The 25197-nt window shown below is 38.8% G+C and overlaps 3 protein-coding genes across 5 annotated transcripts; 1 reads left to right on the forward strand and 2 right to left on the reverse strand.

Annotated features, from left to right (window-relative positions):
- The first annotated feature begins 236 nt into the window (after positions 1-236).
- On the forward strand, positions 237-4200 carry LOC133720028 (uncharacterized). Of its 2 annotated transcripts, none has more exons than XM_062146227.1 (6): positions 237-723; positions 1318-1518; positions 1608-1685; positions 2768-2833; positions 2989-3054; positions 3131-4200. In XM_062146227.1, the coding sequence occupies exons 1-6, from the start codon at positions 403-405 to the stop codon at positions 4010-4012; spliced, it is 1614 nt and encodes a 537-aa protein (XP_062002211.1). In that variant the 5' UTR covers positions 237-402; the 3' UTR covers positions 4013-4200. The 2 variants fall into 2 exon arrangements, with proteins under 2 accessions (XP_062002211.1, XP_062002212.1); XM_062146228.1 differs by having other exon boundaries at positions 239-723; positions 1321-1518.
- A 227-nt stretch (positions 4201-4427) lies between these two features.
- Positions 4428-9256, reverse strand: LOC133720027 (subtilisin-like protease SBT4.15). Of its 2 annotated transcripts, XM_062146225.1 has the most exons (12): positions 9117-9256; positions 8431-8949; positions 8088-8188; positions 7868-7965; positions 7625-7771; positions 7424-7529; positions 6484-7000; positions 6303-6403; positions 5859-6080; positions 5629-5737; positions 5338-5551; positions 4428-5247 (listed from the first exon to the last, which is right to left on the reverse strand). In XM_062146225.1, the coding sequence occupies exons 2-12, from the start codon at positions 8530-8532 to the stop codon at positions 4700-4702; spliced, it is 2265 nt and encodes a 754-aa protein (XP_062002209.1). In that variant the 5' UTR covers positions 8533-8949; positions 9117-9256; the 3' UTR covers positions 4428-4699. The 2 variants fall into 2 exon arrangements, with proteins under 2 accessions (XP_062002209.1, XP_062002210.1); XM_062146226.1 differs by lacking the exons at positions 8088-8188; positions 8431-8949; positions 9117-9256 and having other exon boundaries at positions 7424-7507.
- Positions 9038-18202, reverse strand: LOC133720029 (uncharacterized). The gene is given in 16 exon segments (XM_062146229.1): positions 9038-9808; positions 9912-10122; positions 10549-10595; positions 11385-11557; positions 11650-11727; positions 12100-12165; positions 12343-12415; positions 12549-12588; positions 12863-12935; positions 13408-13539; positions 14272-14865; positions 14867-15684; positions 16449-16542; positions 17442-17476; positions 17566-17698; positions 17821-18202. Coding segments are annotated over 16 exon segments (3312 nt in total). The 5' UTR covers positions 18120-18202; the 3' UTR covers positions 9038-9362.
- Positions 18203-25197: the final 6995 nt, after the last annotated feature.

A 25197-nucleotide genomic window follows, 5' to 3' on the forward strand; every position in this document is an offset into this window, starting at 1 on the left:
AAAACACTCACCTCCCCGCTCCACTGCCCTCCACGTATCCACCCAGGCACACCACCCGAAGCCCAAAAGTATACCCAGATCCACCTGGTCACCCCGTACCTCGCCACGTGTCCTCCGCCTCAATTCCCCTCCCCTCGCACGCGTGAACCCCCTCGCACGCTCGCAACCGGCTAAGCGAAACGTGGCGAGCGGAGATATAGGGGTTCGATTCCGCGAAGACGTCGTGGCCTGAGGTGGCTTGACAAGTGGCACGCTCTCACATTCTGTGGGCTTTGCCTGCGAGCCAGTAATAAACCCCTCTCTCTCTCTCTCTCTCTGCTTCACTTAGCTTACCGCGTCCTGAAGAAACAGCACACAACAACTCCATAAGCTTCTTATTCTCTCTCGATCTCTTTTGGTGAAATGGTTTGTTCCGAGACGACGACGCGGTCTTTTGCGAGCTCTTCTTCCGAGGCCGGAGCGGCGGAGGCGGCGTCGTCAGCGTCGTCGTCGGTTTCGGCGGGCGGCGGAGGGGAGGCGGATCCGATGATGGTGAAGGAGGAGCTGGAGGCGGCGGAGGCGCTGGCGGATTTGGCGCATTTGGCGATGAGGGAGAATAGCGGCGCTGAATCCGCTGGAAATTGGGGGCTGAAGGGGAAGAGAGCCAAGAAGCGAGTCAAGAGCGAGTCTCCGCCTACGCTGTCCGGTTCGAACCCGGTTCCCGCCTGCCCGGATCTTCCTCAGGTTCGTTTGTGTTAAGCTTTCACTCGTTGTTATCCATTATATTATATTGTGTGTATTCGTTTCTAACTTTCTATTTCTATTTTTTTTTTTTTTTTTAAGAGAAGAAAAGGAAAATGGCTGTTTGTCCAGAATTAGTAAATTCCAAGATTCTGGAGTAAGTAATTGTACGAAAAGGGAACAATTTTGTTCCTAAATTAAGCTTAGATTTTAAGAAAAACCCATGGCTGGACAAAAATGGTGAGTATTTGGTAATTCTGACCAATGAGCCTAGAAACCAGACAATAAAATTTTAACATTAATATGAACCTACGCCTTTTGAGTGTAATTGATCAGATAAGAGGCCAAAATTTAGTGATATTAGCTCTGAAAATGGAGCGAATGATGTACATTGTATTGGGGTTTTGTCCATTGTCAATTTGGAAACATTCATTTTCACGTATGCGGACTACACCATCGTCTGGATTTTCCTACTTGTGATTAGTCAGTATGATAATGGAATGAAACTATGTGAAAATTGTACTACCCGAATCTATATGGCTCTATCACCAAATTGCATTATTTTCTGCAGGACTTGAGAAATATTTTTGTCTATAGCAGGATCAAGCAGTAATAGGTCCAGCGCAATGTGAAAGGGTGTGCACAAATGTGGTTGGAGAACCGGTGAAGACTGAGCTGGTTATGAACAAAAAGATTGCAAAGTCCGAGCACGATGTAGAATTGACCACTTCAACTCCTATCTGCACTACAAGTTATCCATCATTTAGCTGCACTAAGTCAAGGCGAAATCTCACTGAGGTACAACAAACTTTTGATCCTTCATTTCCAGTGAGATTATGTGACTACCTTTTCTTTTATAGGTTTAATTAATCTTTTCATATGTTCAGGAGGAAAAAGAAGAACGGAGAATACGCAGAATCTTGGCTAACAGAGAGTCAGCTAGGCAGACAATTCGCCGAAGGCAGGTAAGCTGTTGGTACTCTGCTATTTCCATATCTTAAGCACATCTTTTTGGATCATTTCTGTTCAGACCTCCGAGTAACAAAAGAAAGCTTATAATAAATTAGTTTCCTCTACACAATATTAAACTTGTGCTGATGATAAAATAACAAGTGACTATTTTTTATTTTTATTTTTTTTTTTACAATTGGGATATGTTGAAGATGTTCCTAAGTGTAGCCTTGCTGGCAGCTGACATTTGTGTACCAAAATTGTCAACTGTATTCTTATAAATTAGTAAAATTACAACTGCAGCAATCAACCAAATAGCCATTTGAGTTTAGGTTGAAGTATCTACAGAAGTACGAAAGTTGAGGAAACCTTTGCGTCATAATTGGTGTCTTTTTTAGTATCCAATACGAGTACTTTGATAATATTTTTTTCATTTTATGCATGGAGAATTCTAAGCGTATGTAAACCCTTGGTAAGACAGGAGTATAGGTGCTGGACAAATTATATTCTTGATACAAATTTCTGAAGAGTTTTTTTAATCTGTCCCTTTGTATGCACTGTTTTTTCAAGTTTAGTGTTCCTCAGTATTTAGGTTCCACAACTTCTGCTACACAGAACTATTAAACTATGAGGTGGCTATGAAGTAATATCAAAGATACCTGTGGTCCTGGCGTAAGATCTAGCAATTATAATTGGTCTGTTTGGGCTTAGCAATGATAAGTAATTTTCTGTTGGTAAATCCCAAAATTTTGTGGTTTTTCTTCCCTCTGGTTAAACAATCATATATTACAAATAAAAAATACAGGCTGCATTTATTAGTCTCAGGTATAACTGCATGATATGGATGCATTTATATGTGGCTGTGTTGGAAAGTTTGGATTTCATTGCTGTTCAAGTAATGTCTCTGCTAATTGTAATATGACAGTACACCATGTGCCACTTATCTAAATTAAATGAGTCACAAAAAAACATGTATATTGTCACCTTTTTTCTTTTCCTTTGTTTGTTAATCAAATTCCGCTATATATCTAAAGCAGATTGCTTTCTTTGCTATTATTGATACTTTTACAAATAGTGCATCTTTGCTTGTCCACAGGCTTTATGTGAGGATTTGACTAAAAAGGCTGCAGATTTAGCATTGGAGAATGAAAGTCTAAAAAGGGTATGTCTTGGTCCCACATAACTATATTTATCCTCTCACTATTATTTATAACCACCAGTTACTATCTTCATTTTCCGAATATGATTTTCTTGAGCTTATCTAACATCATTTTACTAACTTTATGCACATTTTTGGTGACTTCTTTTACTGAGAAGAAAAAGGATTTGGCCTTAAAACAATATCAGTCTTTGGAAGAAACAAATAGGCTCTTAAAAGTTCAGGTAAGTATGTCTGACTCGGAAGAGATTTATAAAATTAATAAACTTCACATGCTTGACATGCTCTTCCATTTGGCAGATGGCTAAGGCGAGAAAAGCAGAGGCTGAGGAAACTCCGGATGAAAATATGTCGGCCTATGTCCAGATACCTTCGTCTTCACCTACGAATCCCCCTTTGTTCTTGTTTAACCGTCCACCATTTGCACCTGTTTTCTGGCCTTCTATCATTCAATCTTCAAATTCCATTCAGTTGCAACAGGTACCACAAAACCCGATGGCCACTCCATCAAACATCTCTTTACCCAGTAATGGTACAGCTGATTCTTCTCATGAACTAGGAAACCCCATAAATGTTAATGGATCAAGAACCCCCTTATATGTATTTCCGTGTCCTTGGTTCTTTCCTCATTTTGATAATGGGAATGGACTCCAACCTCAGTCATCATGCCTGGAAAATAAAAAAGAAGGAGCTTTCTTTAATAATCAGTGCAGTGCTAGTTCATCTTCAAGAACTGCTGCACAGTTGGACAACAACCAGTCCACTTTCCCTGTTAGATTAGACACAGAAGCTTCTGGCTCAATGGAAGCCGGACCAAGAACTGATCTGAATGAAAACCCAGCTCAGTTTCCTCTCGATGGAGGTGATCAACATACAGGCTTTCACCCTAAAGAAAATGGATCTAGAGAGATATTTCTTTCTCCTTTGCTGAACCATGGAGGAGTTGCATCCACTATTATAAAGCATGAGAATGGACTGGAGTCAGATTTCAGTGCAAATACTGAAAAGTCTTTGACAGCGTGCCATCCGTTTTCTTCCTTGCCTGAGAAGAATAGTGAGCCAATCATCTACCCCAGTAGGAAAATAGCGGATGCCATTGCAGCCGCTGAGGCACGAAAGAGGAGGAAGAAACTTACAAAGCTAAAGAACCTTCATGGCCGTCAGTGTCGAATGCAATGTTAAGCTTTAAGACCAGATGTTGGGCAAGTGAAGTCTCCTGATTTTCATGCGAGTCTTTTTATTTTTTAAGGGCTCCTTGGAGATGGAGAGCAGATCACGTAACCTTAATTATAGAAAGCTTTTGAGTCAATGGAAGAAAAGATGTCAGCCTGTAACTTGGGTACATCTTTGAGGCTTTTGCTTTTACTTCATATGTTGTTTCAGAGATGTTGAAGAACACTGGAAATTTTGGTAACCCATCCAATATGTATGGGTAACTTTTCATTATCAAATCATTTAGAACCAAGCAATAGAGGTGGTTTAATGTTGCGATTTTTTTTTCAAAGAGGTTTTATTCCCCGGACTTCAGTGAGTGTGCCTTGACAAAGCAGTGCGTTAGTTTGTAAACATAGATTGATCTTGACATGATTGATTACTGTTGTTTTGGAAGCTAGGCTTGAATTGAATCCAGGAGCTAAAACCCTAGACTGTAACCCATATTAAAAGACACTGAGAAAATCAGCTGGATGTAGTCAGCATGATTGGCCAATCAATAAGGGATTCCACAGGTGAACTGACTCTCTCTAAGCTCCTGAGAAACAATTTTTGATGATGAAATGCTTATTTACAGGATCAAATGGTAAAACTAACCGAAAAATGGCTTAGGCTTGTCTAGTGAAGTTTATCAAATGATTGTGCTAGTAGCAAAGGTTATGATGTGGTATGCCTGTAGACTACGATGGGGCTCCTAACCCTATGCCTACCATCATCCCACTCTAGTAGAGCAGACAGACTCTCTGCCTTTCCTTTCATCGTGCCACCCTTCACCACAACCGTGAAGGATCGCTTCTGATGCTTCTTAGTGAATGTCAAGGTACTCGGGGTGACTCTAATGGAAAGGCCCTTTGGCGAAGTCACCTTTGCCTTGTACACCGACTTACCGTACCCTACATGCTTCACCGATCTAAGGAAAACAGCTGAAATGCTAGAATTCGGATTTCGCACCAGGTAGGACATTGAAGGATAGTTGAGGCCATCGGTGCCGGGTGCGGGTTTAAAAGCTGAGCAGTTGTACTTCTTTTTACCACCAATAAGCTTTCCAATGCTGGTGCTGTTGTAGCCTTCCTTGCACAAGAAGCTGATGTAGTCGTTCATGGAAATGTCGTAGACTAGGCCAGGATGCACTGCCTTTATTGGCTGTATTTGTCCTGCTCCGAAGGCTAACTCGCCTTCCAGGGGTTTGATTTTCAATGGTGTGGCTGAAGAAAGGAGTTAAAAAATACTGGTCAGAGAACTTGGTTATGATAAAATTTACTCAGTTGTCTCATGATGTGGTTTGGGAATCTAACCGGTTGTCATGAGAGCCGACTTGATGGCAGCCGGGGACCAGTCTGGGTGGAAGGACTTGACATAGGCTGCTGAGGCAGTTGCATGAGGGCAAGACATGGATGTACCTGAGAGTATGTTGAACGAATAGTGGCGCATATCTTCTAGGCTACCTGTTAAAGATGGCAGCTTCGAATATGCAGCTAGTATGTTTATCCCTGGTGCAGCAAGATCAGGCTGTACATGGAAATTTATTAATTGAAGACTTAATGCTTGAGAAACACCGGGAGAGTTTCGTTACAATCATTTCATACCTTGAGGATGTTGGGGGTTATGAGTTGAGGTCCTCTCGAAGAGAAAGAAGCAATGAAGGGGGCATCCATATGAACAGTTCTTGTCCGCTGTATTACAGCCGTAGGGTTCCTGGAATTGGTTCATCCCAACACATAAAGCCAAGTGCTCAAATATTTAAGAGGAGACAGCATAAAGTACAATTGAGCTGCAAAAAGATGTGAATGATATGTATGGAGCCTGAAAATCTTACTTGGTAGTGTTTATATACCGCTCAATCTTAATTCCATCATTAACAAGCACATAGGTAGCTGGGATGATAGGGGTGTAACCGTAATCAAGCATTTCATCTTCTGTCATTATAGTTCCTGCCCCATTTAAGTCTTTAATAGTTGGATCCTGATTACTTTGCCCTTTGCACAACACAATCCTTCCCTTCACCTTCTGAGGGTTTAAAGTCCCAATGTCACAAGCACTGCCATCATTTTGCATATTAGTTCATCATTAGGATCATTGTTGAAATGGCCCTGTTAAAAGAAAACAATTTGTAGAATTCTTATCTAGTTTGACTTGTATGACTCATCTCTCACAACATGTTTACGGATGTCAGTGCAAAACAGTGAGCCTTACATGCATGTTGTGAGAGAAAAGTTATACATGTCGGGTTCATTAAAATCTTTCTTCCAGAATTTCAGACCTTGCATTTCCGTAGAGGTCTGAAGTAACGTTGGAAGCACGGGCTCCACTTGTAAGGGGATACATCTGTTTCTTGGGGGTGAAGGTATTGATTGAATTTCCCTACCAATAAATGAACAATTAATCAATTAGCTCAGAATCCATGGTGCTTCACTTGTCTGTGAAAGATAAGAGAGACTTACAGAAATTTTCTTGCCATTGCCCAACTTAACTAGAGTCTTTAACCGCCTATCAAGGCCAGTAGCAGCCACAGTCATTATCCATGGTGCAACATTCTGAACAGAGGATGCATAAGGTCCATCATTCCCAGCTGAGGCTGAAACCAAAATCCCTCTCTTCATGGCATGAAACGATCCGAGAGCAATGGAATCCTGGAGGAAATTCCGTGAAGGACCGCCAACGGAGATTGATATCAAGTCCACACCATCAGCAATGGCTTCATCAAACGCGGCCAAGATGTTCATGTCACCGCAGCCACCAGTCCAGCATGCTTTGTACGTGGCTATACGTGACGATGGCACTCCCCCACGAGCAGTCCCTTTTGCAATGCCATATAGGCTAGCGCCTCGGACGGGTACACCACCAACAATGGAGGCTGTGTGAGTGCCATGGCCATCAGTGTCAACTGGACTAGCGTTGTCCTCGTAACCAGGGCCGGGCATGTCGTCCACCATGAAGTATTTGGCACCAATTACCTTGCTGCTCAAGTTAGAGATTGTACAGAATAGAAAGATTCGTCAACACATTTCAATGGACTGTTAATTTTGCAACATATTTGGTCAAGAGACTTCATATTCATTTTTGACTCATTCTTTTAGAGTTACTGGAACAATGACAATCCAACGAGCTCTGTTGTAATGCCGAAGCAGATATCATTAGTGTGAATGCATGCATGTTAGGTTTTTTTACGGAATCATAGCCAAATATTACTTGTTTGCTAGTGGTCGTCTAATTTAATATTTACGGTATTGTAGATATCAAACTTTTACCCTCAATTTTATATAGTCCAGCTGATTAGGCGAACCAGGCTTAGTTTGAGCTTCTAGGGTTCATTGATTGTCTAATAAGGTACAAAATCGAAACTTACAATGAAATGATCTGGTGTGAGAGAGAGAAATATACTTGTTACAGCCGGTGAAGTTACCGCCCTTCATACATTTTCCTTTCCATTTTCTTGGGGGTGGTCCGAAGCCTGAATCGTTCATACTGGGACAAGCCGGCCAAATTCCTAACTCTCAGAATAAATAAATGAAGTTCATACAGCGAAACAAAACTGTCACATAATTTGCGATCTGAAAAGTTATTGCAAGTCTGTGGACCAACCTGTATCTATCACACCCACTACGATCTTGCTCTCTATTGGCAAGTTTCGTTTCTTCGTATTTCCTGGCAATCCTAGGAAATCCCATGACCTTGTTGTATGTAATTTGAGCTTGGTGTTTGGAAACACTGAAACAACCCGATCATCATCTACAAAGGACAGAAAGAGTTTAAAATTCTCAGCCTTGAAGTGTTCAGAGTATTATGAACTACTAGCATATATCAGATAGTTCAGTAATATTACACCTGATAGTTTCTTTGCTTCATGCGGCAACAATCTGGCTACGAAGCCGTTGAAGCTCCTTCCATAAGTATAAATTTTGGATACTCTGGCTAAGTCGGCACTGAGATTTTAGAGAAAAGGGTTTGTCAACTACAATAAGATTTGTATCACTGGAATGTACTGTTTGTTAACTGCATTCGCTGAAATATTGATAGATACTGGTAGGAAGAAACCGGTCATTACTCTCCAATTGCTGTCTTGAGCAAGTTATCATGGCCGGCTGTGGTCATGACCATGGTGGAGGATCCGGGTTCCGGCAGTTCTCCCATGTACACAATGTAAGGCTGTAGTTGTACAATGTCATATCACTCTTGTCAATAACAATTAACATAGTGTAAGATGGATAACAACAATCTATTGCAAACTAATCTAACATATTATATTGTTAGACCGTCAATTAAAACTACTTGAATGTCATATGATCTCAATCGACAGTCTTGACAATAGAACATTATCTTATTTGCACAAAAAAATGGTGAACGTGCGAAAGGAACATAAAATTTATGGTATTGAGCATCGGACGTACCTTCCTAACGCCAGAACCATCCTCGTTTGTTCCTTGAGCCAATGTAGCTACAACACAAGTACTGGATACCAATACTAGCACTAGATATTGTAAGATCCACATTGTATTGCAATATACAAAAAACAGAAGTGAATGGCTTGTTGCACTGATATAAATAAAGGAAAGAGCTAGCTACGCATATAACCGATAGTGATGATACTTTCTTCGACTGTTTTAAGTCTTTAGTCCAAGTCAAGGCTGAGAGTCTGGTGGCCAAGATTTTGGATCTTCCAATCTATTACGTAACTAGCGACCCGTTCATAACTGCTGCCGTGTTTTCAAAATGACTCATAACTTTCAAAATAAATCATAAGTTTTTGTTATTTCAATATCCAAGTTGAATATTGAAATGACTAAAACTTATGATTTGAATGACTAAAACTTATGATTTATGTGTGGGAAGCTTATTTTAAAGACCACAACGTGACACGTTTCTTTGTAATATTGTAGGTCCGAAATAATGTAGTGTTCTCGTTTTTGCTGTAAAAAAAAAAAATTTAATTAATTAAAAAAAAAACCCCGAGTTGAATATGTCGATAGTACTAACTTAGAGACAAGAGAAGACGTGTATTAGAATCGTTTCTTTTATTTCTATTTTGGAAACAAAAAGAAGATCAAAGAGTCATGAAGTGATAAAACTACCTTACCTTTAGTTTCATACCGCCAGTGGTAGGCCTTTGATATCACATGTGGCCGCTAAAATCCTAAAAATGAGCATAGCTTTCCAACAAGACAGAATTACAAATCTACATTCATTTACAGACATGCAGGAAGTTAATATCAACCCACAATTCTAATCTATATACATCCCCAATTAACTCTGTCGTCGTGGTGTCATCTCCTTCTGCAAAACAGGCTCAGAAGAATCAAGAAGCTACAGAAAACATGGTTTCTCATTTCTTCCTTGCCCATTTCATATCAATGTCAGACAAAACAATCTCTTGACAACGTACTATTCCAGCTGCCCCTCCATAGCATAACCATCTCTCACTACCCTTGTTCATGTTCCATCTCACTCGGTGCATTGCTACTTGCTTGGAAGGAAAAACTTCATACTCAGTCCCAGTTTTTTGTCTCTGCGTATTAATCAGCTCTTCATCTCTGCCTTCCAGTTCTTGTTCATCCTCTGTATTTTTCTTACTAGACTTGGATTTCTGTTTTACAATGCCTTTAAGAGATGTACCCTTTTCTCCAATTTCTTCGTCTTGGGTATTAAATGGCTCTTGATCCATGCATACTAATGCTTGGTCATCCCCAGATTTGAGCGTTTTGCTTCTAAGAGATGCTGCTTCTTTCCCAGATTCTAATTCAATACCCGGATCATCACCATAACAAAGAGCTGCAACAAGAGACAATTTAATGAACATTGTTAAAGAAAGATAAGAAAGAACATATGGCGGCTAAAGGAAATGTCTGGGCTCAGCTCACTAACAAAGCTTTACCTAAAACTTGATCTTGTGATGTAGTTGTCATCTTATCATGTTCTCTCTTCACTTTGTTTGGCTCAGCTTTACGAGATGTTTTCAATGGGAAAGGATTATGTGGTACTGGGGTATTGATGGTCACAACAGAGTCCTCTTCAGTTAGTGACACGCACAGAAAATGTGGGGCCCGGTTTCGTGTAGCATCTTTCTCCACAGCATTGGACGTAAGCTGAGTATCAACGCATCAAAATTAAAACATAAACAGCATGCAGTTCTTGTGTATCATATCCAAATGAGTCTCATTTATAAAGGAGGCCTCAAGTTATGAATGCCTGCTTAATTCATTGTTAATGTGACTCACTAGTAAGATCCAAGGAAATATCATGACCACATCAATGGAAAAGCTCCATTCATATATTCCAAAAATATCCCCACTCTCCACAACAAAATTTTAGTAAACCTTTTGGTTGAAAAACCTAGAAAAATTGCTTGATGGCCCTATCCTCCAACCATAATGCCTATTGGTGTTACTATATATCTAGAAATCAAAATTTCTTACTGGGCAATGAAAAGTAACTTTAAAAGTGTATCAACAACCAATATGAAAAGAAGAAATCTGATATAGTGATATCAGTAAATGAAGTTAAAAACTCACTTGGAAGCGCAGAACAGTTCCATCTGCACCACAATATGCAACCATACCTACAATTTGATGGTGGAGTTTTTCATTTAGTGTATATTGAAAATGTGGTCTGAGATGTTATACAGGTATATCACCCAAGTACAGAAATTTAAGGTCATAATTTATAATTCTTCGTTGACAGGTGGCTGGATTATCAATTGAAAGAGGAAACTTCATAATACCCAATTTCAGAAACAAAGTAACAATTTGCATTCCTATACAGTTTAAAGCACAAGATGAATAAGTCAAAGCAAGGAGATGCAGAACAAAGGACCACACAGTACCTCATAAGACCAATGAGGGGGATTAGCAGGTAGCGTTTCCATGTGGTTTACGGTTCAGACCCCTCATAGAACCTACCTAGCTATTTGCTAGAGTTTCCTGACTCCTAAAGATTGTAGGGTTTGGCAAGAGGCCAATTAATTGAGGAAATTTTTAGGTATTCAAAAATAGAACCACACTACTCCATATATACAGCTATGTTATGTGAAACAGCAGTCAAGAGACTGAAGCCCTTAAATACTATAACCTATTCAGATACTATTCTATCTCATTTTTCTTTTCTTTTTTTTTGGAAAAAAAAAAAGGAGGTAGTATGTTTCGAGATGGAAAAGCCAAGTCTACTAGGTAGTGTTTCATAGTCGCCTCTTTCAACTGATCTTAGCACCAGGTATGAGATGGTAAAGCCATTTGCCATTAGGCTAGAATGATATTTACACTCAAATGTTAACTCTGATTTAAGCCAATATATGTGCACACATGTTTGATTAGCTGAATTACCACAGCACATAACTAAGCAGAAGTAAGACCTGTTAGTCTTGATACTTGAACACTCCAGATAGCAAAAGGCAAACAACCAAGATTGTGCAGGCCCTGTTGTTTTGTTCCAGCAAAGAGTTTTCCTATTACAGGGGCATCAGAGGCAGCCTTTGTCAAGCTGAGAAGTCTCATTGTTCCATCATCAAAGGAGAGAAGAACACACCTGAAGAAAACACAAACTTTCACTAAGTTGACACTTGACACACACACAAAACCAACAAGATTTATGCCAACAACACTAAGATCACGGAGTACCTTGGATCTGGAATCCAATCCAGACTATATATGAACCTTGGTATATGATCGATGTCCCACAAGGGACGGAATGGATCACTGCAACACCAAGAGTTATAGTTCTTAGTATGAAATGCAATTTTAATGGCCTATTGTTTGAAAATATCAAAACAAATGAGGAATGCCTTATTTTTATGATGCTTCTCACGAGGGGGAAAAAAAAGCGCACACACACACACACACACACTAAGAAACTGAGGTACTTTTCTCTCCTCAACTGTCAATTGAACCCCATTAAGCAGTTTGCATAACCTAATGATTCAAGCTTTTTCTTTTGGTAGAAATATTCAGACATTTTAGTGTGGAACATCTTCCAACTTTAATTATGTGTTTACTCAAACCCTAGTAAGCCAAAAGTAAAGGAGCAGAATGTAGAAAATAATGGAAGCAAAAACAAACCATAATACTTACCGTAGGTCCCAAAATTTTAGGCCTCCATGTCCAGCAGTAGCTATAACATTTGCATTGTCTGAATTGCTGAAAGTTACAGATAGTTGCTTTAAATGAATCAGAAAATTAATAAAACCAATGAGAACATCTCAAGTAGTCATATCTTTGACTGCATGATAAATCTGTGCCCCAATCTAAAAAACCAGAGAGTATAATGGGCCGACCATAGGAAGAAAGACAAATTTGACTTTTAACATAGCTAACCTTTGAGCTGGGGCCCAAGAAAGCGCCCTAATAGGATTTGTATCTGCGCTGAAACAAAGTAAAGGCCTTGTATCTGCAGAAGAAGAAAGCTGCCTTCTTTATTTACTTGTTTATCACTTTTATAGCATAACTCCTAGCCATCTATATTATTTTTTGTTTTCATATTCAAAAAAAAAGAAAAAAAAAAGGTGCCACGTTAGCATTACCTTGAGATACATTACTAGCAGAAAACTTCCACATAGCAACCTGAATTAATGGCAGACTTCTTTAGCTATGATACCACAAATGAAAATAAGGAAATAAAATAATTGGGAAAACAAAAAGAAACAAGAATAATTCTTCCAACTTAATGGGCTGAAGCAGAGACTGCATAGTATAGAAATTTGTTGAACATTGAGTCTATCTTTCTATCAAAACCCTTTATGAATTCAACTTAAATCATTATTGGAAACTGTACAAAAGCATGTTAAATATTCGAGCAGAACATTAAACAACAATGACAAGGAGCAGGAAGAGTTACAGTTCCATCATGGCATCCGGCAATTAAGTAATCGTGAGGTGGTGAAGCTGACCATTCCACAGTAAGAGGGATGCTGTTCAACAAAACAATGGAATTTTAATTGACCAATGAAAGATATAAAGTACATTACATGGTCAGAAGAGAGACCAGTGCAATGACAATTCAACAAGATTGGCCGTATGAATTCATCCTACAAATCAAATGAAAAAGATCTCCATTATATTATGCCTTTCGGAACCCCTTTTCATGAGGGGAGTGAAATTCACACTCCTCATTTACAATCCACACTGCATTTTTTTATTAACTTAAAATTTTGTGTTTTTGTAAGAACTTCAACCAAAAAAGGAAAGGAATGTGGATTGCAAATTAGGGAGTGTGAATTTCATTCTCCTATTATGATGTTAAGGAAGCTCTTGTATGATATCAAAAACTTGTAAATGATGCTTTTAATTGCAGGTCAACCCTTTTTTTTTTTTTTTTTTCCCATATCAGTATGCTTCCAAATTATTGTCAAAAAGTAGAATATATCCAGTAATCCTGTGTACCTTTTTTTGTCACCAGACTTCAACATTGAGCATCTAAATACTGGTGCCAATTTTACAAAGCGAGGATCAGTGCCCTCTCCAGATGAAGAAGAATAAATAACTTCAATTGCACGAGGAACAGGAACCTCCCACCTGCAGTTGATCAGTTCAAGATCAGTATCACCAGATAGTAGAACACAAAAACAATTGTCAGTATAGCAGCTTAAAGTGTGAACCCCACAAACGATGAATATCAACCACATTTTATACTACATATGTATAGCATACTTCATCCTGCAAGTAGATTTATATAAGTGCTCCAGATTTACTATATCTTGATAATAAGTACTATAGCTCATATTGCCCAATTTGCCTGCTCCTTATCACAATCCACTATTCAAACGTCTCATTCATACTACCGTAACTCGGTGTTCATCTATTTCAGCATTTTCTTTTTCAAATAGAGAAAGAAGGAATGTCGATAAGTATGTTTCACACATTAACCATATATATTATTTCAAGGAAATCCTGAGTTTTGGCTCTCACTTTGAAGAGTTGACTGTAAAAGAAACTTGAAACTTGGCTTAGTACCCCAGATGCTTACCTAATCCCTTCCATGTCAATCACATAATACACTTACCAAACAAATCATTAATCACAATTTATTTGAAGATGCAAGAAAATCATGTCCATAATGCATTTTCAAGCATTTAAACCCATGTTATCAACTCAAATTTTCTCTAAGAAAAGAAATGAACTGCAAACTCATCTGAGACGAGAATCTGATAGACATAGGCCAAAGGGTCTAAAGAGAGAGTAGATAAAGGAACCTAAGGTCTGGAAAACAAAGGAAATCATGTCTGAAGAAGTAATCATATGTCTTACACTTCCAGTGACCCGTTCCCCAACAGAACAGCTAGATAGCCCATTCGATGCTTGCATCTGGAATCATGTTCATTAAGAGGACGCCATTTCACATCCCAAGCAACCTTTCCATGGTGAGCTAGGCAGAATATGATTCTTGGCAATGCTACATCCTTTGGAACTGAACACCTAATTGAGCCAATTTCAGCATAACCATTATTTGAAACATTATTATTTGTTTGAGGACCCGGTCCGGAACTTTCAAGTTTTTCATTAAGAGCTTCTTGTACATCATGCGCCTGAGTAAATGCAGGAACACAATCTATAGCATGCAACTCTGATGTTTCCTTGAGATATTGGACTCCAAGAGCCTCCGCATAATGGCTGCTCCCATGCAAGTTATCAACAGAATATTCTACTGGCTTCTCTCCAGGTTTTTCTCTAGGAATCTTTGCTCGAGTCTTTCTGTACGTTTTTCTTTTCTTACCACTATCATCTTGTACCTTATCTCCTTGAGTACTTTCAGGAGCGCAATCCATGCCCTCCAACTCCAATAGTTCCTTTGGATATTGATCATCAAGAGCCTCACCCGTACTGCTGCTGTCATCCAAGTTTTCAACGTACAGATTCTTCTATTGGCTTCTTTCCATGTATTCCTCTAGGCCTCTTTGACCGAGTCTGCTTGTAACTTGTTTCTTCTTGTACAGCGTCCACTTGAGTATTTGCAAGAAGACAATCCGTAGAATGCAACTTCAGTGATTCCTTTTGGTATTCAATTGCAAGAACCTCAAAATTATTGTTGCTGCCCCCATCTAAATTGTCAACAGGCTCTTTTATTGGCTTCTTTCTGGGTCTTCCTCTAGGCTTCTTCGGTTGACTCTGCCCATAACTTAGTTGCTTTTTGTCATGATCTTCTTGTACAAAATTTTCTTGAGTATTTGCAGGAAGACAATCCATAGAATGCAACTCAGATGATTCCTTTGGATAATCAATAGCGAGAACCTCATCACAATTGGTTCTCCCATCCAAGTTGTCAACAGATTCTTCTATTGATTTATTTCTAGGTCTTCCTCTAGGCCTCTTTGGTTGAGTTGATTTCTCTTCTTTGGCCTCTTTGTCAATAGATTCTTCTATTGGCTTCTTTCTAGGTCTTCCTCTAGGCCTTTTTGACTCAGACAGTTTTTCTTCTGTGGCCTCTTTGCCAACAGATTCTTCTAATGGCTTCTTTCTGGGTCTTCCCCTTTTTTGTTCAGTGCATTTTTCTGTGGCTCCACTCCTTTTATTTCCTCCTTTTGGTTTGTCTCCTATAGGAACACCTTCATCATTTACACTAGCATTTAGAAGACACCATATCTGAATGGCACCTCTGCCAGTAAGTGGCTCACCTAACTTGTGATAAGAAGATCCAGGGGGATGAGCAGCAATGGCAATAAACTGAAAAGTAGGAGGCAGATACTCTTGTCATAAAACGATGAAATAATTGTAATATGGAAAACTTCTCAAACTAGTACCCACCGCACAAATTTCACAGATCTTACTCAAAATAACAAAAACAATCACTGAAACTTTCAACTATATTGATAAAAGCAAATGCCTCATGTATTATGAAGAGCAAAAAAACAAAGGTCAGCTTATTAATATAGAACATAGTTTCTAGATATGTATTTGACTAGTGAAAATCAACGGTAATCCCACTTATAGACCCAAGATAAAAGAGAGTACCTAAAGTTTCATATATATATATATATATATATATATATTTGGGCCTCTAACTTAGTAGGAAAATATGTGAATCTAGCAAAGTAAAATAAGATATTGAACTGACAAAAGCCACTTGATAAGAAACCATACTAAGATTCATCTTATAATCTTCTCATCCTACAAGAGCAATATTGCCAAGGGAAGCTGGGTGATAACATCAATATATTACTGAAAACCAAAATGCAAAAGGCCAATAAAAACGAGGCACTGAACATTCTCAAGGAATCTGTTATATGTCTCAATTGTGGAAAATTTCATGGAGGACATATATAGAGAATTACTATTTGGAATATGACTCATGATCAAGTATTTTAATGTCATACATAACCTCGTAAACAAGCAAAGCCTATTGAATAAGACTTCCTTTGGTGACAAGTAAACTAAATTAAAAGACATAGCTACTAGCAAAAAAAGGAAGAAGATCAAAAATCACATACCTCACACTTTGCATGATGGTCGTGACTTTCATGAACTCTAGGACACCAATCCAATGCCCAAACAGACCCTCCAACATGCATCACATAGTCTTGGCTGCAGGAAAGCACAGAATAAACATTTCAAGGCACGTATCACCATATTTTTAGGTAATACTGAAAGAAAAAAAATGTATACAAGACTAACAGAGCAACCATCTCCCGAAAAGCAGAAACAATAAACTGAAACATAGAAACGTATAAACTATCCCCGTATGCAATTCATTGTCTCCCTATATCATAATATTAATGATGCCACAAATTACAAGTTAGAATATATCTTTGAAGAAACTACAGGTAAGATGACAGATATTAACAAGTGCCAAATCCACAATCAAAAATTTCTTTGCACAGTCGAGTACCAACATGCAAAAGAATGAATACAATTGAGAAAGCCCTGGATATCAGGAACATAAATAAACTGAAACCTTGCCAAAAAAAAGGGCAAAAACATACTAGGACAGTGAAAATTGGAGGGAATATCAGATAAGTATCAACATAAGAAATGCGAGCAAATTTGGAGAAAGGACGAAGGTCATACAAGTTTTCTAAATGCTTCATCATCCTATCACTGCTTAACTTAGCAATTTTGCTGTTCATTTTAACACTGAAGTTTCCTCCTAGTTGGGTACGAAAATTTTAATGAGGAACTATAAAGAGCATGTTTACAGACCGACTCATGAACCCGGAACATCCCAGATCTAAGCAGGAACATTCTTCAATAGGATCTTTCTAGGACAACTACCATTTGGACTATGTCATATTATATTCTTCCTACATAACATATCACACCACTCAACATCCAAGCCATACAGAACATGCTTAATGCATAAAGTCTCAAACAAAGCATAAGTTTGAGGCATCCTTATAAATGTCATGCGTCACAGTAACCCACATAAAAGCAAATAACTAAATCAGTTCTAACTATAGTACTGAATGCTAAGCTCAATCAAGTACCTCAACTCTGGAGAAGATGTGTGCCCCGCCTCGTTCTGCATTAATATGTGATCAAAAGAGCCATTCCAACACTTCATTCTAAAACTGTGAATAGTCCAATATACAAAGTCACCAAAGATGTAACCTGTGGAACAGTTGCAGAAGAAAACTGCCGCAAGTTTATGCTACTGACAACATCCTCCCCATCCCCATCAGAGCTTTCTGCTTCGCAAGCGAATCGAACATCTCTAGCTTCATACTTAAAATCTGCCCATTCCCTTCAACAATCACACTTAACTTCGTAAGCTCTACTTCCACACGCATTAGCAACATAACAAACTTCACAATGTGATCACAAAAATTCACCAAAAAACGAAGAAAGTCTGTTCTTCTAGTTTACCTCAGGAAAGTGGTGGAGGACGATAAGCGTTGAATGTCGCTCTCCGGGAGTGGCTCATCTTCGGCGTCGCCACAGAGCTCGGAAATCGTGTGCATGACTCTGAAGTGATTCTCCACCGAGTCATCGAACATCGAAACACTAACCCTAGCGCCATTCCTTGAGTCCTCTGGCTCAATTGCAACTGGCTCCGCATCGATTGGGATGGGCTCTGTGCTGTGCGGTGTTGCTTGGCTTGCTCTCTTGGCCGACTTTGTTTTCCCGCGCTTTCGACCCAAGTGGAGGTTCCACTTCCTCTTCATTCATATCTCTCTCAGTTCGCAGAGTTTAGCTTTTACTCTTTGTTTGTTTCAGGGGTTCGGGGTTCGAACCCTAGACCGGTTTGGTTACGGGATCAGTTACTCAGTTAGGACCAAGTACTCGTAGGACTTGTTTTTTCTACCGAAACAAATTTTATTTGGATGATTCTATTCAGACCTAAATAGCTGCAACTGCAGATTGATCGAGATATAACAAATACCAAAATTAGAGGATAACTCAACCAATAGCATAAACCATTAAACTAGCAGAGGCCTAAAAGATTGCAAATTCTAGCTTGATTCAACTAGTAGGCTTTAAGTAGGTCTATCAAAATAAAAAATTCTTTTATTTAATCTATTACTTGTTCTCCAGACTTCATATTCTAGCCAATTGAATATGTTGAATTGTTACAGTTCATATTGAAATGAATCAAAACTCATCAATTCAGTTGCAATGAGACTAAATTGAGCATCAATAGTTTTACTCACTTGTGGAAGCAAATAAGTTTTTTCAGATACACTCTACATAACCAAAATAACATAACGAACGTACACACACACCTGGAAGAGAAGAGACTTTGCTTTGTCTCTCCATCGAACTGCTTTGTTCTACAAATTTTCACTGCAAGTAATCAAAACAAAGATATATTATCAGCTTATGAGTTAACTCTGAATGGATTTTGTATTTATAGCTAGCCCCCTAAAATCCCTCAGGATCCAACATTTAATGAAATCCTTGAGAATTTTTAGAGTTTTGAATACCACTATATTTTTATGGATATTTCAAAATCTTAATTGAATACATCCAGATTTAAAATGACTTTTTAAAATCCTAATTTTTTTTTGAGAATTTTAAAATCCTAATTGAATACACACAGACTTTTAAAATCCAAAAAAATCTTATAAACTCTCAATTGAATACTTTACTATCTACAGACTAGACCTCCCTTAATTTTTGTAAAATTTTATTTCCTACTTTACCCTTTTAAAAAACCATGTTTCTCCTCTCTCTCTCTCAAATTTTCAGACTGAGTGCTACATACACCAAAAAGTTATACAAAAATCTAATACCAAATGATGTGGCATCCTAAGTGGCATTTGTCAAGTCATCAATTACCTTCAATTGAATAATTTCCAACATATCTAATTATTTCATTTTCAAGTAAGCCCGTAAAAAAAAAAAAAAAAAAAAACTTCCTTATCCCCGATCATGCTTGCAGTTCCCCAATATTGGGCTAACGTAAGATTTACAACAATACCAAACAACTTCATTGGTAATGTCGCTACTAATGCATCCCTTTTCTGTAAATCATTTGAATAGCTTAGTTGCAATTGCTCTAGAAAAAAAAAAACAAATATAGATATAGATATAGAGAGAAAGAGAGGAAGAAAGAGGCGTAAAGAAACAAAAAGAAGAAGAGTAGCAAGCAACAAAATCATGATCACGCGGCATGCTTCAGTAATCGATTTGATATCATCATCACAGCCTCGAGATCGAACTCAACCATTTCCAAGATTTGCAACAAAACCATGATCCAATCCCTTAACACAATAAAAGCAAAGGTTTAAGTCATGAAAGTTAACTATACAACCTGATTCACAGTTGTATCCTGCACCTAACTAGCATAGTGCCACTCGGAAGAGATGATGGATATGGGATTAATTAGAACGAAACTAAAAAGATTGATCAAAAGACTCGCTTAATTCTCCAACTTCTAAATATACAAACAAAACAAACACATAAATTGCACCATTGGCTGAATTTCTTTGGTGGGATATTGGAGTTGTCTCAAAGCACGCCATGATTTGCAAACAGTGGCATGAGGCTAACGAGCGAGGTGAAATTGAATCCGATGATCTCCCTGTCAAGATACTATCAATTAAGGATTCCAATGAAAACCCTATAGGCTCTGCCTTGATCTCAGATTCTCATTGTGTTTGCAGAAAATCAAAATAATTTTTTTTATTTTAATTGTTGATTTTTATTTTAAATAAAAAAGAATTTAATAGAAAGATATGCTGGAAATTATTAGGATTAAGATGATGATATGGCATATGCCACATCATTTGGTATATATTTTTTGTATAATTTTTTGGTGTCTTAAGCATTTTCCTTTCAGAATTGCACACATCATGAGAAAATCTCTTTTAATTTAACTACAAACCAAAAAGATTCATCAACCGAGTTAATCGATGTCACTATTACTGAACCTGTACCAGCCGAGAAGAGGGAGTTAATGGGGAGACTACAAACCCTACTTTTTCAAGAGGAGTCATTTTGGAAGCAACGATCCAAAGTTACATGGTTGAAAGAAGGTGATCGAAATACCAGTTATTTTCACAGAAAGGCAGCTAACAGAAGGAGGAAGAACACTCTGACTGGGTTGTTTGATGAAACAGGTGAATGGTGTGAGGATGATGAAGGTATGGAAAGGGTTGTGGTTTCCTACTTTAATGCTATGTTCTCTGCGTCTAATATTGACTTGGATGCTATGCAAACAACGTACGTTGGATGCGATTCAAGCATGTGTGTCTCAGGATATGAATGAACATTTATGTGCCGAGTACACTACGGATGAAGTAAGATGTGCTCTATTTCAAATGTATCCGACTAAATCCCCAGGTCCAGATGGGATGCCTCTGTTGTTTTTTTAACATTATTGGGATATTGTTGGGGAAGATGTTGCTGCAGCAGTACGGAGTTTTTTACAATCAGGACAACTTCTCAGACAAATAAACTTCACTCATATTTGCCTTATTCCAAAGGTATCCAACCCGGAAAATATGTCGGATTTGAGGCCTATTGCGTTGTGTAACATTATCTACAAAATCTGTTCGAAAGTTATTTCTAACAGGTTGAAAGTTATCTTGCCAGAGTTGATTTCCCCTTTTCAAAGTGCTTTTGTTCCAGGCAGATTGATCATGGATAATATTCTGGTTGCAAATGAACTAGCCCATTTTATCCATAACAAAAGGGAGGGAGGTGAAGGTTGGATGGCTCTGAAATTGGATTTAAGTAAAGCTTACGACAGAATGGAATGGACTTTTCTTCGGAAGGTCATGGAGAGATTTGGTTTTGCTTCTTCATGGATTGACATGGTGATGCAATGTGTCTGTTCTGTTAGATATTCTTTCTTGCTACGTGGTAAGCCTCATGGCCTTGTGATTCCTAGTAGAGGGTTGAGGCAGGGGGACCCATTGTCTCCATATCTGTTTCTTATTGGTGCTGAAGGCTTCTCTGCATTACTCCAACAGAAACAACGTTCTGGTCTCTTACCTGGGATAGAGATTTGTAGTGAAGCTCCTTCGGTAAGTCATTTGTTATTTGCTGATGATAGTATGCTCTATGCTTCTGCTTCGTTGGAGTCTGTTTATCAGATACAAGAAGTTATTGAAACTTACGGGCGAGCTTCTGGCCAATTGGTGAACTTTGACAAAAGCTCGGTGGTATTTAGCAAGAATGTTACAGATTATGTGCAAGATGAAATTGCTAGTTTGTTGGGAGTGAAGGTTGTTGCTTCACATGAGAAATATTTAGGGTTACCTACTTATGTGGGTAGAAAGAAAACAACTACATTCCGGTATATCAAGGAGAATCTGGCCAAGAAGGTAGCTAATTGGCAAGGAAAGTTGTTGAGTGGTGCAGGCTGTGATATTCTGATTAGGGTGGTAGCGCAGGCTTTACCCACTTATGCAATGAGTGTGTTTAAACTGACACAAAATTTTTGCGACGAGTTGGAGCAAATGTGCGCTAGATTTTGGTGGGGGAGCACTCTTGATAAAAGAAAAATTCATTGGAAGACATGGAAGGCTCTTTGTAACCCTAAGGAAGAAGGAGGTTTAGGGTTTCAGAGTTTATCTGAATTTAATACAGCTATGTTAGCAAAGCAAGCCTGGCGTGTGGTTAATAATCCGGACTCCTTGTGTGCACGTATTTTTAAAGCTAGATATTTTCCATAAGATTCTTTTTGGAGTGTGGAACCTCACCTTCTCCGTCCTATTCTTGGAGAAGCATATTTGGTACACGCGACCTCTTACAGCAAGGCATACATTGGCAGGTTGGTACTGGAACAACTGTGAAGGTGTGGACTGATTCTTGGATTCCTGGTGTTCCCAATTGTAAACCCCGGGCTGGGACTAGTGCGGCTAGTGCTATCACTTGGGTGAGTGAATTGATGAACCCAACTGGCTTTTAGGATGCTAGCTACTTTGATTCGAGGTATTTTTCCGGTGGCAGAAGCTGAAGCAATTCTTTCTATCCCATTGTCGTCAAGGGAGCTAGGTGGATGATAGAGAGACTTGGAGACTTGAAAAGAATGGTAAGTTTACAGTAAAAACTGCTTATCAATTTTCTTTTTCTACATCATCTTCTAGGAGGCCGTTTGATCTGTCAGTAGGTGTACAATTTTGGAAGAAATTATGGAAGGTTGATATACCTAGCTCTGCCAAGATACACATTTGGAGGGTGTGCCATGATATTCTGCCTTCATTGGAAAGATTGGCTTCGAAAAGGGTTGAATTGGAATCAATGATTTGTCCATTGTGTTCTACGACAGTGGAATCTACTATTCATATTTGTCGTGATTGCTCGTTTACTAAGTAGTTGCTTCATACCAATGCTGTGGTGGCTCAAGTTTGTTACAATCCCCATTTTACTCACCTTAACATTTTGGAGTGGTTAAGTGCTTGTGCTAGTGAACTCTCGTTGAAAAGCTTGGGTGAGTTAGTGTACTTGTTGTGGGGTGTCTGGAAAGAACGTAATTGTCATATTTGGGATGATAAAGCTAACTCGGTTAGTGACGTGCTACTCAAGACAGTTTCTAGACTACAGGCTTTCAGATTTCATAACATGAGATTGGGTAGAATTGGTCCTAGAGAAGTGAGGATGACTCGGTGGTTTGCTCCTCCAATTGGATGGTTCAAGGTTAATATTGATGGTTCTTATAACCATGCAACTATGAAAGGAAGTGGAGGTTTTATTGTAAGAGATTGGCAAGGTACTATGCTTGCCGGTGGTGGGAAGCCATTGCATGGCATAATTTCTCCAGAGCATGCAGAGGTAGAGGCATGTAAGCAGGCAATGGAATTTGTGGTGGAGCAGTCCTTCTTGCCAGCTATTATTGAAACTGATTCTATTTTGGTGCAGCAGCAGTTGGTCAGTAAGAATGGGCCTAATACATCAGTTCTGGGACGTATGTATGATGATTTGGGTGTCATTCTGGTAGCTAATCCAAACATGCAGGTTGTTCATACCAAAAGGACTGCAAATAAGGTGGGCACACCTTATGGCAGCCTCTTGTACCTCAGCTCCACATGAGGTTTTTTATTTTTCAGCACCCTCTGTTTTACAAGCTGCTTTAGCAGCTGAAGTTTGTAATATTTAAACTTTTATATTTCAATAAAAGCTGACCTCCTTTCTCTAAAAAAAAAAAAAAGATTCATCAACCTAAGATTTATCCTTAAACATTGAAAAACTTGTTCTCATCTCTGAGATTGAATTATGACCCCAGCAGCTCAAGTAATTGGCTGGGCTAATGTCCATATGGATGGAAAACATGAAAAATGGTGGGGTTGAGATCCAAATTAAAGGGCTTGCCAGAAATAAAAGAAAAAATATATATATTAGTACTTCCAGAGAAAACCGCCATGACATGTTGGGATGATTGTTTCTTCCATATACAAAAGTATATATATAATTACAAAACGAGAAGAAGGGTGGAAGTTTTCTTTGACATCATTACGCTCTAGGCAAACTCGATTGATCAAGTAATTATGAACTCATTACATCTTAAAATTTGCAAATCCCATGATGTAAGTACAGTTTGAATAAAAGATATAGTCATCAAGAGTAGTGTGGGAGTGGATGTGCAGTTGATATGATAAGAGTGTGGGTCTGCAGTTGATGTGAGAAGAGTTGAAGGATATATTTGAGTTGAAGTTTTCTTTGACATCTTGCGCTCTGGGCACCAATTAGGTCCTAGTTAGTTCCTTATTGATCGAGTTATGTATTTACTGGGTTTTGTAGTGTTGAATCTTTTGATGTCGTTGTTGGTCACTTTGTTGCTGAAATAAAATTTGGGTACTTCAATACGTTGCTGGCTTCTTGTTGTTCTTTCAGATCTCATAGCCAAAATATATGGCATTAGTGTGGGTGAAGCAAAAGTAAAGGTTTAGAAATGGAGGTCTCCTCCGCTGTGCTGTAATTGTATCATTTCTTTTTCTCAATAGAGGGGTAAACCAGGAAATAAATTTTTACAAAAATTAATAGAAGTCTAAATAACAAATTGGGAGGTCTGACTAGAACCACCCATTTTATTTCAATAAATTATAACTATAAATCGATAGCAATCACAACATTTATTAAGAGATTATAATGGCATCAATACGATAAAGTTAATATTTTTTTGAATCAAGCAACATAGTTCTCATTCAACTCAAGCCAAAATGGCACGGATACATACCTTCCCTTGCCACCTATGGGCAAGTCTAGGACGTGGCATGCTAGCACCACTCATTAGACAATCAGTGCTCACAAATGAGAGCAAGCCTACAACTATGAAAAAATTAGAATACAGTACATAGGCATAGTTCAACGAAAAACTAAAATATCTCCTTGCCATCCAAGTTAGGTGTAGGAGGTTTGGTTGGGTCCAGCCTCCTGGATCCCAAATTCGAAACCCCATAGAACCAGATCTCAAAACTTTGAACTTCAAATCAGGATTTAACTTGTCCCCCCAAAATTTGGGCCTCCAAAGTGATTTGGGCACCCAAAAGAATCTGGATACCCAAGGCTTGCTCCATTCAACATAATTGGGCCCCCAATTCGAGTTGGGCCTCAACAATGATCTCGGCTCCCAACTCAGACTGGGTACACCCACGCTTGCACCAATCTCCGTCGCAGCCACCATTGCCGCCGCCCATACAAGAGGCAGGCGCTTCTGCCTCCACCCTGGATCCTGAGCCTTTCCTCTCCACGTTAGCAGAGGCCTTATCCAACTTCTCGAGTCACCAAAAACTCTGAGTTTGAGACGCCCCCGACGCGGTCGAGTCTGACCAAGCTCGTCTTCCACTATAGGCTTGC

This window comes from Rosa rugosa, chromosome 7, assembly GCF_958449725.1.
Source record: "Rosa rugosa chromosome 7, drRosRugo1.1, whole genome shotgun sequence".
In the NCBI taxonomy this organism is placed as follows: Eukaryota; Viridiplantae; Streptophyta; class Magnoliopsida; order Rosales; family Rosaceae; genus Rosa; species Rosa rugosa.

Coding starts and splice junctions, on each gene's coding strand:
- LOC133720028 (XM_062146227.1), top strand. CDS start 403: ATGGTTTGTTCCGAGACGACGACGCGGTCTTTTGCGAGCTCTTCTTCC. Junction 724..1,317: donor CCTGCCCGGATCTTCCTCAG/GTTCGTTTGTGT, acceptor TTTTGTCTATAG/CAGGATCAAGCAGTAATAGG. Junction 3,055..3,130: donor ATAGGCTCTTAAAAGTTCAG/GTAAGTATGTCT, acceptor TCCATTTGGCAG/ATGGCTAAGGCGAGAAAAGC.
- LOC133720027 (XM_062146225.1), bottom strand. CDS start 8,532: ATGTGGATCTTACAATATCTAGTGCTAGTATTGGTATCCAGTACTTGT. Junction 7,772..7,867: donor TGAAGCAAAGAAACTATCAG/GTGTAATATTAC, acceptor TGTCCTTTGTAG/ATGATGATCGGGTTGTTTCA. Junction 5,552..5,628: donor TAACCCCCAACATCCTCAAG/GTATGAAATGAT, acceptor TTCCATGTACAG/CCTGATCTTGCTGCACCAGG.